This window comes from Ambystoma mexicanum, chromosome 6q (genome assembly GCF_040938575.1).
Source record: "Ambystoma mexicanum isolate Mex_15411 chromosome 6q, UKY_AmexF1_1, whole genome shotgun sequence".
Classification (NCBI taxonomy): Eukaryota; Metazoa; Chordata; class Amphibia; order Caudata; family Ambystomatidae; genus Ambystoma; species Ambystoma mexicanum.
The window spans coordinates 1,614,934,436-1,614,948,562 of NC_090937.1; the positions used below are offsets into that span (position 1 = coordinate 1,614,934,436).

General features: G+C 43.1%; 1 protein-coding gene across 2 annotated transcripts in view; it reads left to right on the forward strand.

The window, feature by feature from the left end:
- DQX1 (DEAQ-box RNA dependent ATPase 1) overlaps positions 1 to 14,127 on the forward strand; it is a 512,398-nt gene that overhangs the window by 212,709 nt on the left and 285,562 nt on the right. For both annotated transcript variants that reach the window (XM_069632365.1, XM_069632366.1), the window contains exon 3: positions 10,937 to 11,130. In XM_069632365.1, the coding sequence (XP_069488466.1) occupies positions 10,937 to 11,130 (194 nt within the window). The remainder of the gene's footprint in view (positions 1 to 10,936; positions 11,131 to 14,127) is intronic.

A 14,127-nucleotide genomic window follows, 5' to 3' on the forward strand; every position in this document is an offset into this window, starting at 1 on the left:
CCGCGCTTAAAAACCTCTGCGTTTTAAGTGTGTTAGAAGCCTCTGCGTATTAAGTGTGTTATAAATAACCAATCTTATATCACCCTCGGTTCTGGAGACTTGCACTTATACCTCCCTTGGCCCAGGCCGTGTAGCACTCAACACTCCTAGCACTACGTCCAGGGCTCACCCACAAACTCAGACTCCCTAGCCCTTATCCCACTTCCCCCTTACTGCACTTTCACGCTCTGAATACTCCCAAGGCATAGTAGGTTTGTCCCTCTTCCCCTCTAAATATTGTGTTGTAATGTATTTTCCTACCTGCTCTGTGGGCGCTTTGAAACAGTATATTCTTATTGCATAAGCATCTAACAAGCAAACAATAAATAATGAAATAACCCTACTGGGAACGGTAACATTTCTCGTTGTTCACTTAGTAATGCTGCTTGCTGAAAGGGAGTGCCACCACTTTATTTAAACTGTCTCCTTTCTTGCTAATCCTGAGTGCAGTGTAGAGGTGACATAGGCCAAATCTGAGAAGATGTTCACTGTTTGGTCTTCTGACATGTCTAATTTTTCAATCAAGGCCACTAGCTCTGCTGCTTGTGCAGAGTAATGGTTTGGTAGTCGTGTCTGTGTACATGATCAACTCCTCCCTTTTGTGTACTCCTGTTCCATATGCCACCACTGCGCACCCAGAGTGCCTTTGCCCCGTGGTCTGGTCAATGCTGGAACTCCCATCAATGAAAAACATGTCCCCCCTTTGATCACTTCTTCCTTAACTAGGGTTTACCTTCACTCCTGTCGATGCATGCTACAGTCATGCACATAATCCTTTTCTACTTTCTCTTCAATGAACTTGTTGTCCTGCACCACACCACTTCTATTGCTGGGTTGGTTAGTATTACCTCATACCCTGAAGACCTCTGAGTTGTTAGTATTGATTTTGTTTTCTCCAGTACGGAAAACAAAGCATTTTCGACGTACAAAACTATCTCTTTCACTGTTTTCGGTCGTGGAGTCTTGTGTATGGCCTCTACTCCTTCTGGTGTTAGTTTTCTCCCATCTGCTGATGTAATCTAACCCAAGTACACCACCTCTTTTTGAAGTATTGCAATATCTCCCTGTCCACCTTGTATCCTTTGTCTACTAGCAGAGTCAGTTGTGTTACTGAGTCCCTTCTGCACGCCTCTTGTGTCGTACTGTACACCAATAAGTCATCAACGTACTGTAACACTGTGCTAGCAACCTACACATTTCTCAAGTCCATTAGTATTACTCTGTTGAAGATGCTAGGCCCTTTGCAGTAATGCTGAGGCATTCTAGTATGTACGAACTGCGTCCAGCGATATGTAAATGCGGTGCGATACCGGGAGTCTGGGTGTAGTACAATAGAGAAAAAGGCGTTCATTAAATCAACTACTCTAAAATAGTGTGGCTCTCCGGGAATGCTGCAAAAAAATCATTGCAGGTTTGGGAACCAATGGATACTGTGCCTCAATGTCATTCAAAGTGCGTAGATCCTGTAAAAATGTCACGCCCCTCCCTTTGTTTTTTTAATAGGATAGATAGCTATGTTGCAAGATGATGAGCAGGCCTGTATTATGCCTTGCTCCCATAGGGCATGCAGTGTCTCGTATATGCCCTCAAATGCTTCTTGAGAAAGTGGGTACTACTTTACTCATGGCAATAGTGCTGCCTCTTTTAATGTGCTGTGTACCGCCCAGCCACTTAAAGTATTCCGACATCATGGGGTCCTGTTGTCCACACATTCTTGGGCACCTTATCCAAATCCTCCTGCAAATTATTGTGCTTTGTTATCTTGCTCAACTGAGGCATTGCCCTTTCTTTTATGTACTGAGCAAGGTAGGCTCAGTTCGAACACTACCTCTCCTTCATTGTATTATGTTGCAAATAACTGTGTGAATATTGAGCGCCATTCCATGTTCTCATCATTGGCAACTAGTATAATCATGACTTTTCTTACGACTACTTCCTCCACGTATAGTACAGTGTGTTTGTCTAATATAACTGAAGAAGGACACCGAGCACCGAGGCCTGAACAAATATTCGATGGACAGCCGGGTTCAATCCCTGACAACCATCCCAAAAACATGTGTACTCCATACACAAACACCTCTGTGTGTTGGTATCCCTCTCATTGTGCTGTGTGCATAGTATGCTTGAATCAGTACTGCTGCCCGAGCTGCATACATTCCGGGTGTGGTGAACTCCATCCCCCTACTCTGAAAATGAAATTGTGGCATTCAGTCTGCCCACCATCGGTTAAGGTCGCCAATCAAGAGCGTGGAGCAGTTAGGTTTGTTCATACCTGCCAGAATGCTAATTATTTCTTCATTGAAGCTAGACATATCAATGGGTGGACGATAAAATGATATTTGTGCAATTTGTAGTAGTCAAAGTAATTTTGAATGGGTGATTTAAAAAGGCACAGATATCCCCCCTTTTGCCCCCCCCCCATCCTTGTTTTTGGTCAAAGATATCCATTAGATGACTCTGTTTAATTAGTTTTCATCACTACTGAATATTACATCTGATGACGTAATTTCTGAATGTATGGATGACTGATAATCCTACATCTGAGGTCGCATAAGATTAAAGACACGATCATGAGAGCCAAAGAGAAGCTGGACGATATCGGCTTTGGACTAAGCGACCCTGAGACATTTGAGCGGAAGAGACGGGAAGAAAAAACCAGCGGCTTAGGCACGATCACAGAGAGATAAAGACAAAAATTGCAGAGTCTATCTGTAGGTCAAATATTAAAAAACATATGGAAAGGCATTGACCAAAGATCAGGACAAGTGAGAATCAACGACCAAAGGAAAAACGAAGAGAAAGTCCACAAAAAAAAGGTTGAAATGCTCATTTGCTTGTCGCCGACTCAGTTACAAAGCTAAGATTTACTGTAGACAATTCCAGATTAAAGACCAAACAACTTGGAGTTCAGAAATTAGGACGTAAACAAGTGGCAGACTGGTCGTGGATGGCGAGTGCCCTGACCATAAAAAAGAAACAGACTAATACTGAAGCAGACGAAAAAAAAGACACTACATCCCTCAAGGAACACCAGGGACATCTAAACATCTATACTCCAGAGAAAGTCGTTTCTTGGGAAAGTTTGAACTAATTTGTTTACAAGAATCATTATGTGAAGGGTATGAAGTTTATATGAACCCTGCAAGAAAAGGTCTTAAGGGAAGACCTTGTCCCGGGTCATTTGACCCAGGTTAAAGTTGACGGTGATCTAAATGTGTTGGAACACCATATCCCATATCCTTTTGCACAGCTGTTAAAAATTAAGAAAACTATGGGACCACATGAGATTAGATTACTTTTAATAAATATGTATTGGAGCGTAAATAACTGCGACATCGAAAATTACATGCGTGACATTATGGAGGCCATTGACAAATCTATGTTGGATGAAAAGAACCAACTCATTCTCCTATGTGGCAATCTCAATCTAAAGCTACTGAGTAAAGGAGGACAATTGACAACAGGCTCCCAGCTGGAAGCAAAGGAGAAGAGATGGCTAGAAGAAATGGAAATCTGAGAGATGAAGATGCGGAACGGACTGACCAAAGGTGATCTCCATGGGGCTGATACGTGGTCTTGCAACATAAATAGTGCATGTCTGGGCTACTGCTTTGTGGCAGGGAACACTTTAAAGTGGATTAACTCCTTTACATTTCAGAAGCAGACTGTTGGTGATCATGCGCTATTGGAAATTGAATTCCATTGGGAGGGATGGTTAAGTATATACCTCCCCCATTGGAAGTAACTTGGGGGCGCAACAGATTAAGAATAAAACATCAGGCCATTCCAAAAAAAGAAGATCACTTTAATACCCATGTGAATAGAAATCCAGATGAAGTAGAATATAGGTGGCTACTTAAATGAACTGCGATGTAAATAAAATCAAAACAATTACAAAGAGGCATGCATACAACAAAGACCTCATGGCCAAAAGGAAAAAACATCGAGCACAATTGCTATGACTAAAGTCGAAGCTCTTTTGGACAAGGACAAACTTATGAGGAAATGTAACAAGTCCAATAAGAAGTGGCCGAAATCTTCAAGGGCCTTGAGAGCGCAGGATGATTCCGAGCAAATGCTGGCAGCAGTCAGGACAGGTAATGCAAGAAGTCTTTGGTAGATAATAAATAAGGGCGATCAGCTTCAATCTGCATTAGTCACTAATAAAGTCTCGGGAGACACATGGGTCAGGCATTATACAACACTATTCCAGCAGAGCCCTGAGGGCAACATCAGTGAAAAGACAAAGAAATTGACCCCTTGGCACATTAAGTTTGATCGCAATGATATTTCTCTGATGATTAAAAATTGAGCTCCTCAAGGGGGGCCGGGCCCGACAGCATATCGAATCATGTGTTAAAAGAAACCTGTGAACCCTGGACTGATTTAATCTTATTACTATTTCAACAGATAATAAGAACTAGAACAATACCACAATCATGGAAGGAGGCATTGATAGTGCCCATTAATAAGAAAGGAGATCGTATTAACCTACTGAACTACAGGCCTATTGCCCTATTGGGAAGCTATTTGCCTCAATTCTCCTGCGGGACTTGAAGAGCTGGGCCTTTAAGGCTGGCATTATGGACAAACGGCAAACTAACTTTGTAAGTGGGGTAGGTACCTCCCTGAATCTATTTCCTATGAATATACTAAAACTAAGGGCGCTTGAAACAAAGAGAAATATCTATTTGGGCTTTGTTGACCCAGAGCAGGCCATGGATGGCATCAGTAGAGAACTTTTTTGGGCCAAGTTGACAAAATTGCATTGTCCGGATGACCTATTAGAAGCCACATCAGTACAAATTCAGATTTCAAAGGGAGGTTGCACTACTGAGAAGATCCTGACCTTTAAGGGCATTAAACAAGGCTGTGCCCTGCCCCATATTTTTTTTGTCTTCCACCTGGCTGACATGGCTGATTCACAGATGAAAGTCAGAGCCTTCCCGCCCATGTTTGAAGGTGGTGTAATATCTTGGATCCTATATACGGATGAAGTGGTATTTATATATCAAACCGCTATAGGTCTCCAGAGACGAATCACTGAATTTAAAAATTATCTAGATGAAAACAGCATGAAGATGAATAGAAAGAAATCAATGATTCAATAGGGAAATCAGCCTGGGGAAAGCTAACTAAGAAAAATAATTTTACATGGTCGATTGAAAGCCAAAAGCTGGAAATAGTCAAGTCAATAATTTACCTTGGCGTAAGAGTTAATAAAAACATGAAGGCACATGGTCAATATTGCCTGATTAGAGAGATGTTGTTGACACTCACAAATCAGGGCAGAGCCCTCTATCAGCGATATGGCACTAATTTGATGATTCCAATATTATCCTTTTACAAACAAAAGGTGATAGCAGTTCTGACTTATGGAGCTGGCGCACTGTGAAATCTTCCTTGGTTAACATGGGGAATATGTGAGGCTTTCTTTTGGCGGAAAATACTTAGGCTCCAAACTGCCTAGCTGTATCAACAATAAGGCATGAACTTAGATTGCAATCCCTTGCATCGACAGTCTTGTGGAAGACCATCTACCTCTATCGGAAATGTATCCGGGATTCACCTCCAATGCCTTTTGAGATCTTGACAAAAACAGATGTGACAAAGGTTGATAAAAAATGTCAACTTTGGAAATTGAAATGCAAGGAAGTGCTAATGTTCCATAACATCAATTTGGAGACATTAAAGGGAAATCCAAATGAGGCAAAAAGAACCCTTCAGGAAAAGGATTGGGATGGAACCCAAACACTAAAAAGACAGAATACATTCTGCCATAGAATCGTATGGGAACGAAACACATTGAACAATCCTCCCCCTTGCATGAGAGAATTTCCATCATCTCATTATAGGGATGTATTGATGTGATGCAGGCTTGATATCCTGCCATCTATGTATCTGCAATTACTAAGAGAACAGAGCAAAGTCCAAGAAGCTAGTTGCCGATTTTGCAGAGACACTGCAACATTGGAGACTATTTATTAGGCATTTGATGCTGTCCTGTCCTGAATTAAGAGATCAAAGGGAACAGAGCATGGGCAAATATGTGGTTTTGATTAACCCAAATACAGAGGAGGAATATTGGGAAAGACTAAAGACGGCCGATAAAATGGGTCAGACAATCGATGGTCTCAAATTTGTGGAACTCTTATCGTCCCAACCTGATGCTGATAATCCTGAATACTGAGAAGGGACCCGGAAAATTGCTACTGGCCCATTTTGCTCTGACATTAATTAACAAAGATGTTTTGTGTTTTCTTTTTTTGGGTTGGATGTATGGATATATGTTAAAGGTTTAATTTTTTTTTTGTTTAACCAATAAAACATTAAAAAAAAATAGGGGTGGCCAAATCGATATTTGGTTAACCCGAGTCTATTAGCCAAGTTTCCGTTAAGCACATGAGATAGATATCATTGTTCAGAATATAATTGTGAATGCTGATTGCATGTTTGCCTAATGAACGCCTTTTTAAAAGGGATTCTTTAATAACTTGTTTGCAATGGGCATATACTTAGGAAGCGGCATAATGGGTTTGTCCATGTGTGTGATTACTCGAGCAGGCGAATTCTTGCAATTGTGTGCGAGTGCCATTTTCCCCCATCCGTCTCAAACCCTTTTACAAACTACTGAACTCTAGTCTAGTCTTTGTCCACTTCTTTAGTTTTGGCTATTAGGTGGTTCTAAAATGTGTCATGCTTAAGTGAATCCCTGGGGGTGCTTGGGGGGAGTAGGCGGCCTCCTGCTTCCGAGGAGGCTTTGAGCTGGGGTTGTTTTTAGATGCAACCAAAAAGTGCTTCAGTTCCGTCCCGAAGGACGGAATATCCCACAAGTATAAAGGAAAGTGAACTAAGTCTTAGGAGTAGTACATCAGTCACTATGGTGAATAACGTTTTCTTAATCTTCCACAGAATTGACACTAAAAGGCTGTAAACCAGTGCTATGAGGGGATGGTAAGCCTTTGCTTGGGATCACGTGTTTGGTGTTGCGTGTATTGTAGAAGGTGTCGAGATGCAGCACGTGAATCGGTCACCGATATCAAGTTGGTACTCTCTTGTCCTAAATTCGGGTCTGTGTTTAGGTTATTGGTGTAGCTTTGGAAATTCTGTAGTAATGCAGTACCTGTAGGCTTTATTGATGATACACGCACCGTTTGGACAATTGAGGATATGCAGCGTTCATCTGCTTTAGATCCAGATGCTTTTAATCTTTCTGCAGTTTAAAAAGCCACAAAAGTAAGTGGCCATTAATATTCAGTAACCAGCACACTCACCCTTGATGCTGGTAGTGAAATGGGAAGCAGCTTCACAGTTCTTACTTGGATGATGCAAATACTAGTGTTACTGGTAAGTAACTTTCACACCTGGCTTCGCGTTTCAAGGGGAATTACACCTCGGATAACTCACTTTAAAAGGTAACCTTATTTGGTGTTGATGAAACGGTCTCCAATTTCAGACTACTAATGTGGCTCCTGCCCAATGGGTGCCCAGTACAGACAAGTTGCTTTTAGCTCATGCTCATCGAAGCTCCATTTCGACCCCTGAAACAGAGTCCGATTTCCAGCCTCCTGTGCTCGCCTCTGACCATATCCAAGGCAGGGGTCTGCCAGCCCAATCCTTGGGGCATGGGATTACCACGCTAAACTGTGACATTTGTGGTGTACAGATTAGAACCTTCCCCTTTCGGTGGAATGTGGTAGACAAAAGTGCAGGGTTCTATGGGGATATGTTCTTCATCTCGTTCAAGGTAAGTAAGGGGTTGGTTCAGGTTAAAGGTGAAAACTTGGTTTCAGAGAGTCTGAAGGTGTAAAGGGGCTTGTCTTGCCTTAGCTGGTTGGCTCAACCACCAATTAAGGTTCTAGAATAATAGGTTTTTAATAATCCTTTATTATTGGGTGCATCGGGCTACAATAAGGTCTAGATACCCTCATCCAGATCTTAGTCTCATAAGGAATGGTAGGAGAGACAGTCGTCCTTTGACTGGCAGAGCTGGTTACAGTGAGAAGTTTGGGACCCAATGTTAATGATTGGGCTAATTATTTCTTCACGACCACCCAGCCGCATTTGCAAGTGAGCTGAGGTGTAAGATCTTTACCCCCTGGCATCTTTTGTCAATTTCTAACTGCTCACAGTAGGCCATTGGGTCCTGAAAATAATGGCGGGTCACTGGCGGTGGTTCCAGTGTTCTGGTGATCCAGCAGTGGTTCTGAGACAGACGCAGATCTTCAAGGAGGGCAGCTAGAAAGCCCCTGCTGATGCTTGTGTGCTGCCAAGGGAAGATGGAGAACTACTATGGTTGGGGTGCATTGCAGACCTCATGTTAGGAATGCACAGACATTGCCCAGTAGAGGCCGTATAGATGAGGGGGGTTGGCTCATTTCTTACTACTTTAGAAGCAAAAGACCTGAGGGTTTATGGTTTTTCAATGCACCGTTTGTCTAGTGCTCCTCCTTTTTTGAGTTGGGTCTTTGGAGAGACTGGTCAGAAAGGCTTTCTGGGACAGATGTGGGCAATCCAATGTTTTAGCTGGATAAAAAGAAGGGTGACTTGCTTCATAGACTCTTTCATAACACAAGATATCTGGCACAGTCTATACCGGGGAATAGTTTTGCTGTTCGGAGGCTCTTGGCAGTTTGCACATTCAACCAGGTCCTTCTCGCAAACAGCTTCCAGATGGGCATCACTCGAAGCTTTGTGCCACACCACTAGTGTTTCCAATATATAGGCACCAGCCTTCTAAGTGTAGTGTGGCTCTTGAGGGAAGTGCAGAGTATTTTTTTTAATTTTTTTTTATTTTTTTAAGTATTGAAGTATTAATTCCATTTGCAATAGGGGTATTGTTTTCAGGCCAGTAAAAAAAAAACAGTTGTCGCTCACATCCCTATTTTATAGTCCGTACTTTGCACCTATTAATTTCTGCAAAATAAAACCTGCTTAAAGTTCCTTTTCTATTCATGTAGTTTTAATGTTAGCTCTTCTTCTTGTGACACTGCTTTTCTGGTCGCACTGATCCGAATTGATTGTATGTGGGTGGAGCTGGCAATATGCGCTTATGGGCCCGCTGTTTCCTATTTTTGGTTGGGAGTGTTTTAGTCCCTATTTTTTATTTTGTGAGTTTTTGACTGTTAAGTGACTAGTGCGCTGCTTCTCTGTATGGCTGAATACCCCATTCACACAATCGAATCCGCTCTTGTTCTTCTAGACGTGCAGTAGCTATGACTATATGTGGGTTCTACTCACACATTAGTCCAATGTTTGACCTTCAGTATTGAATTTAACATGGAATCCATTAGGACCTCACTGAAATCAGTAAACCGGTCAAACAAGCCAATTGGTGTACCCTGACCGTAAGAGTCCTGGGGTCTTTTGACATGGGAGGTATTTGCGTCTTCGAGGACATCTCAGTGAGAAGAATTGGTTAACTTGGTCGGACAATCCAATATACCTAGGATCCTAGACCATAGAAGCAGGATCCCTCCATGGGAATCTAGGAATGTGCTTGTTTTATATCCGGTGGTGATGGGTTGCAGGAATTTCCCTGCCGGTTTCACTCGGGGTGGTCAAAGAGTAGTGCCTCGTCGGCAGGACATTCCTGAAGGCTCTTACTTGGCAGGAACATCAGCGGGCACCATCGGAAAAACTGGGAGCAGTATCAGCACTGTGTCTACACTGAGCCTCTAAGCGCTGCAGTGGGGTAATGGTGGTTGCCAGCCTTTACTGATCTCTCCTGTTGGCTGGCAAAAACCGAGCCAGAGAAAAGTAAAAGAAGCCATTCCTCGCATGAAGGACCAGTGATTAATGATTCTCCTGTTTTCTCAGTGGGGACTTTCACTTCCCCCCTGAATCCTGGGATAATTCGCTCCAGCGCTTGGCACCTGCGGACACAGTCTCAAAGGTCCTTTCACTTGTGAATTAGAAATCATTTAGAACCATAGGGCCAAGATATGTTTTTAAGAACCGAAACAAAAGCACTTTAACTAGGTAATCTGGTTGTTGGTGACCGAGTGAGGGAAACCTGCTCAGCCATATTGTTTTAGGATGTTATTTTGTCGGATGTTTTTGTGTTTGATATGCATTATTGATTTGTCCTTCATCCTATTTTCTTACATAATGATATTATCGCCATAGTTGTAGTCCAGACTGACCTATTGACTATAACTGCAATGATTTCCGATATGGATTCGTTTCGTACATTACTTTAAGCAGTATTGCTGATCCAAACATTTGCACAGTATACACACTCAGCAAACTGGCTCACCCTTGCCTTCACAGCCTGCCCCTGGGGAAGGCTGGCACAGGGCTGGCAGGGCTGGTGACAATCAGACTTTGGAGCCGGGCCAGGAAAAGTGGTGCTTTTGATGGACTACTTGACAGGTGATGCTTGGGCAGGTAGAGTTATTGATAGGTTAATGCAGGCTGCCTTGACCATGTTGCGTGCTTGAAGGGGTAGCCAGTAAACCTCCTTGAAGGGAGTGATGTGTTTGAATTTTCTTTGTCCTGTGGTGGGGCGTGCTGCAGCATGCCCGGTGGCTTTCAGAAGAGACAGGGTGGCATCGGCCACTCCTGTGGAGACAGTCTTCCCATCCTCCAGAAGTGAGCGGAACAAGGCTTGGACGGCTGCACTGAAACTCGGGACACCACCTATCTTGCGTCTCATTCCCCCAGCTCTCTCATCTGCATCCTGGACCCTCCCCCAGCCTGTCTTTATGTCCAGGCTTCTCATTAGGGCCTTATGAATATCCAATAAACAAATAACTAATCTGGCATTACAAATGAATATATCTGCAACTGCCCAAATGTGTAAGTTGTTTTTTTCACCATGTTTTATTACATGAATAATCGCTCAGAATGCAAGTAGCATGCGTCTGCCTCATGGATGTTCTCTTGTGTCTTGCAGATCCCTCAGTGGTGTGCGGAGTATGCCCTGTCCATGCAATACATTCATGGATTGGTGGCGTGCACGCAGCCGCACAGCCCTGCTGCACTCAGCCTGGTGCTGCGGGTCGCCGATGAGATGGATCTGAACCTGGGCCACGAGGTGGGCTTCTGTGTCCCATACGAAGATTGCTGCACCCCAGAGACCATCCTCAGGTGAGAGGGCGACCCCTTTTCACCCCCCCCTTAACGTTTACTGGCAACAGTCTGACTACGGCAACCTTTTCCTCCCCAGGAGATGCCCTGCTGGCAGGCATGAGCTCTGCTACTGGTAGGCAAACATGAGTCCAGAAGTGACTTCATGGTTGGGATGCCAGTGTTCCCCTGTGCCCCATGACCTGCTACTTTTGCAACATGCCACCGCTATTCTATCATATCCACAAAGGCCTATTTGAACCATGCAAGGATTGTGGGAAACCCCCAGATGCTGTTGACTCTTGCAAGCGCTGTGACTGTTGCGTGGGCTCTGATCATGACAGCCAGAGCATCCTAAGGCCATTAGGTGGAGCTTGTGGCAAATGTCTTCACCACCCTCCACCCAACGGCCCTGTCCTCCGCAGAGACATGGGTGCACCGCCTGCTGATGCGGGCCTTCAAACTGGCCTTGGGTGCCTTTTTTGTATTTCATGCATTTATTAATCGTTTTGAACATACAAAGCAGCACAAAGTAATGAACAAAGGAGCCACGTTAGTAGGTATGAATAGAAACCAGACAAGAGTGCAGTATCTCCGTCTAAATGTAGTCTATTAGAACATGCCTGTTCAAAACCCCCTGTAGTGAGCTCATTACGAGACTGGCCCACGTGTTCCCACTTAAGGTAACTGGGTACGAAAATGACCCATTGGTATAATACATCATTCCATTTAATATTCAATTATTTATCTATGCGTGCTCTATAAAAAGAATAGGAAATGCAAAGTAAGCATAATCACAGAGTCCTTTAAACATACACTAAATAATAGTTTCATGCTACAGGTGCCTTCCACCCCAACAGAGATCCATCCATATAGAGGGCCACATGTTCTTACGTCCTTTAGTGACAAATCTATCCTCAATTCTCCACCGACAACCATGATTTTTCTCTTTTTTTTTAAGGTCAATATCTTTTGTTATAACAATATGCATTGCTGTGCTAGCATTTTACTTCATGTCAATACTCTGGGGTGATATGCGACTTCTAAAGAATAGATTTTCAAGGTGTTAAGGATGCCAATCGGGCGTCACACACTGGACCTGGACACTTGGTCTTATCCTGTGAGGTGGCGCTCAATAGGAATGCTTTTTCTTTAATTTCAATTAATTCACATTGAGCCGATACCCGACCCGTCTCACACCCCGTTTTACAAATACCCCGGGTCACGATGGACCTAGAACCAGGCCAGTTGATTGAAAATACCATTTTATTTACTTTAAAATTCACAAAAATAACACACATTTTTCATATTGGGCAGCAATCCCCATGGGGTGATAATTACAATACAAACTACTAAACTACACTTGGTTAGCCTCCTACATGAACATACCCAAAGCACAATTGAATATGAGCACTTTTTTGAATTAGGATAGATGCCACCCAAGTTAAGGTTTCCCCCTGCAATTTTCCCTCCACCCACAAACCAAATTCTAAGTGGATAGAAAGAAGCAGCAGGTAATTGGGGATAAGAGGCAGGAAACAAAAGCAACAAAAATAAGAGGGAAACCCTTTGCAAAGGCCTGAATTGACACTCGGATTTTGATAAATAATTATATATGTTTTTAAATAATGATATGCATATGTTTTATCACAGTATCAGGGATGTTATATCACTAGCAACCATCAGGAAAAGTATCACAAAAGCCTACAGTTCACAAAGCAGATTGAAATGGAAAACCCAGCGCAGCCAAATTCACACATGGAAAAGTTGCATTTTTCTAGTTTGCAGTTTTAAATGTAAAAAACGTTTTTTGCAAAAAACGGGTGAAAAACACTGAATTGGAATGCGGTTTGTGGGCAGGATAATAGATGCACAGCACAGGGACAATATAGAGGTGAAAGTAGAGCTATAGGTGGTGAATTGGGAGAGACTTGGAAGGTAGAATGAGGTTCGTTTTTAGGAAAAATAGAGCAGTTAAAAAGAGAAAATCGGTTTTAAACTGAAAGGCAAATTTTACTTAAACTAGGTTTAATGGCTAAGAAAAGAGGAACGCCACCCGTGAATATAAATGTTAGGATGCAGTTGTAACCCTTCACGCAGTGTACCCCTTTTCTTTAGGGAAAATTAATTTAATCAAAATATGGCTAATGACTTATGATCTATGAAGACAAAAATGAAGAGGAAAGTGGCTCTAATGCTTGGAGATAAAGGATGGGGTGCACAGAGAATGCTGACAGTTGGACAAGTTATCAGGATATGGATAGGGCTGCTTAGAGAGTGGAACAAAGACAAAAATCAAGATGGGGTAGACTGTGTGATGGGATGTGGATACTCAGTTTGCTCTTAAATTTGGGATTAGGCACAGTCAACCGGGTTCTGGACTCCAGGGCTCGGGTCACTGGACGGTGGACTCTCCTGCCAAAAGACAGCCGGGCAAAGGTCTTGTCACAGCACAGCGACGCCTCAGCGGGATGGAGCGGGTATGCAGGGCAGGCAGTTAGTGAGCAAAAAGCCGGTCTAGTTTCAGGAAGCTTCACCACAGCTTTCCCTTTGGTTATTGGGATTTTTAGATCTGAGGTCTCTGTATTGAAGCCTTGCTGGGATGGTCAGCAATGCTTTGGCTTTGCAGTGGAATCTGGAATCTGCAATGCTTTGGCCTTTGCAGGGTGATCTAGAATCTGGCAAGGTGAAAGTGAAAAATCAGGAACGCAGGCGCAGGCAATTCAGGAAAGAGTGGGTCAGCCACCCTTTATATAAAGCATGGTGACATCATAGAAATATATGGTGGGGCAGGCCTTAGCTGAGCATGCCTCCTAAACAACTGGATTGGTTAGGGGTAATGGTTGACGCCTTGCTCTCAGCTGGTTGGGTTTCAAGGGCATGCCGTCAGATTTATGATGTGAGTTTTACAATGTCCAGACCCTCCCACAGTTATTTTAGCTAAAATCCAGTTTTGCCATGAATGGCGCATTTGTACAGTGGTAGCATTTTAACAAATTACATACACAGGTTACATAA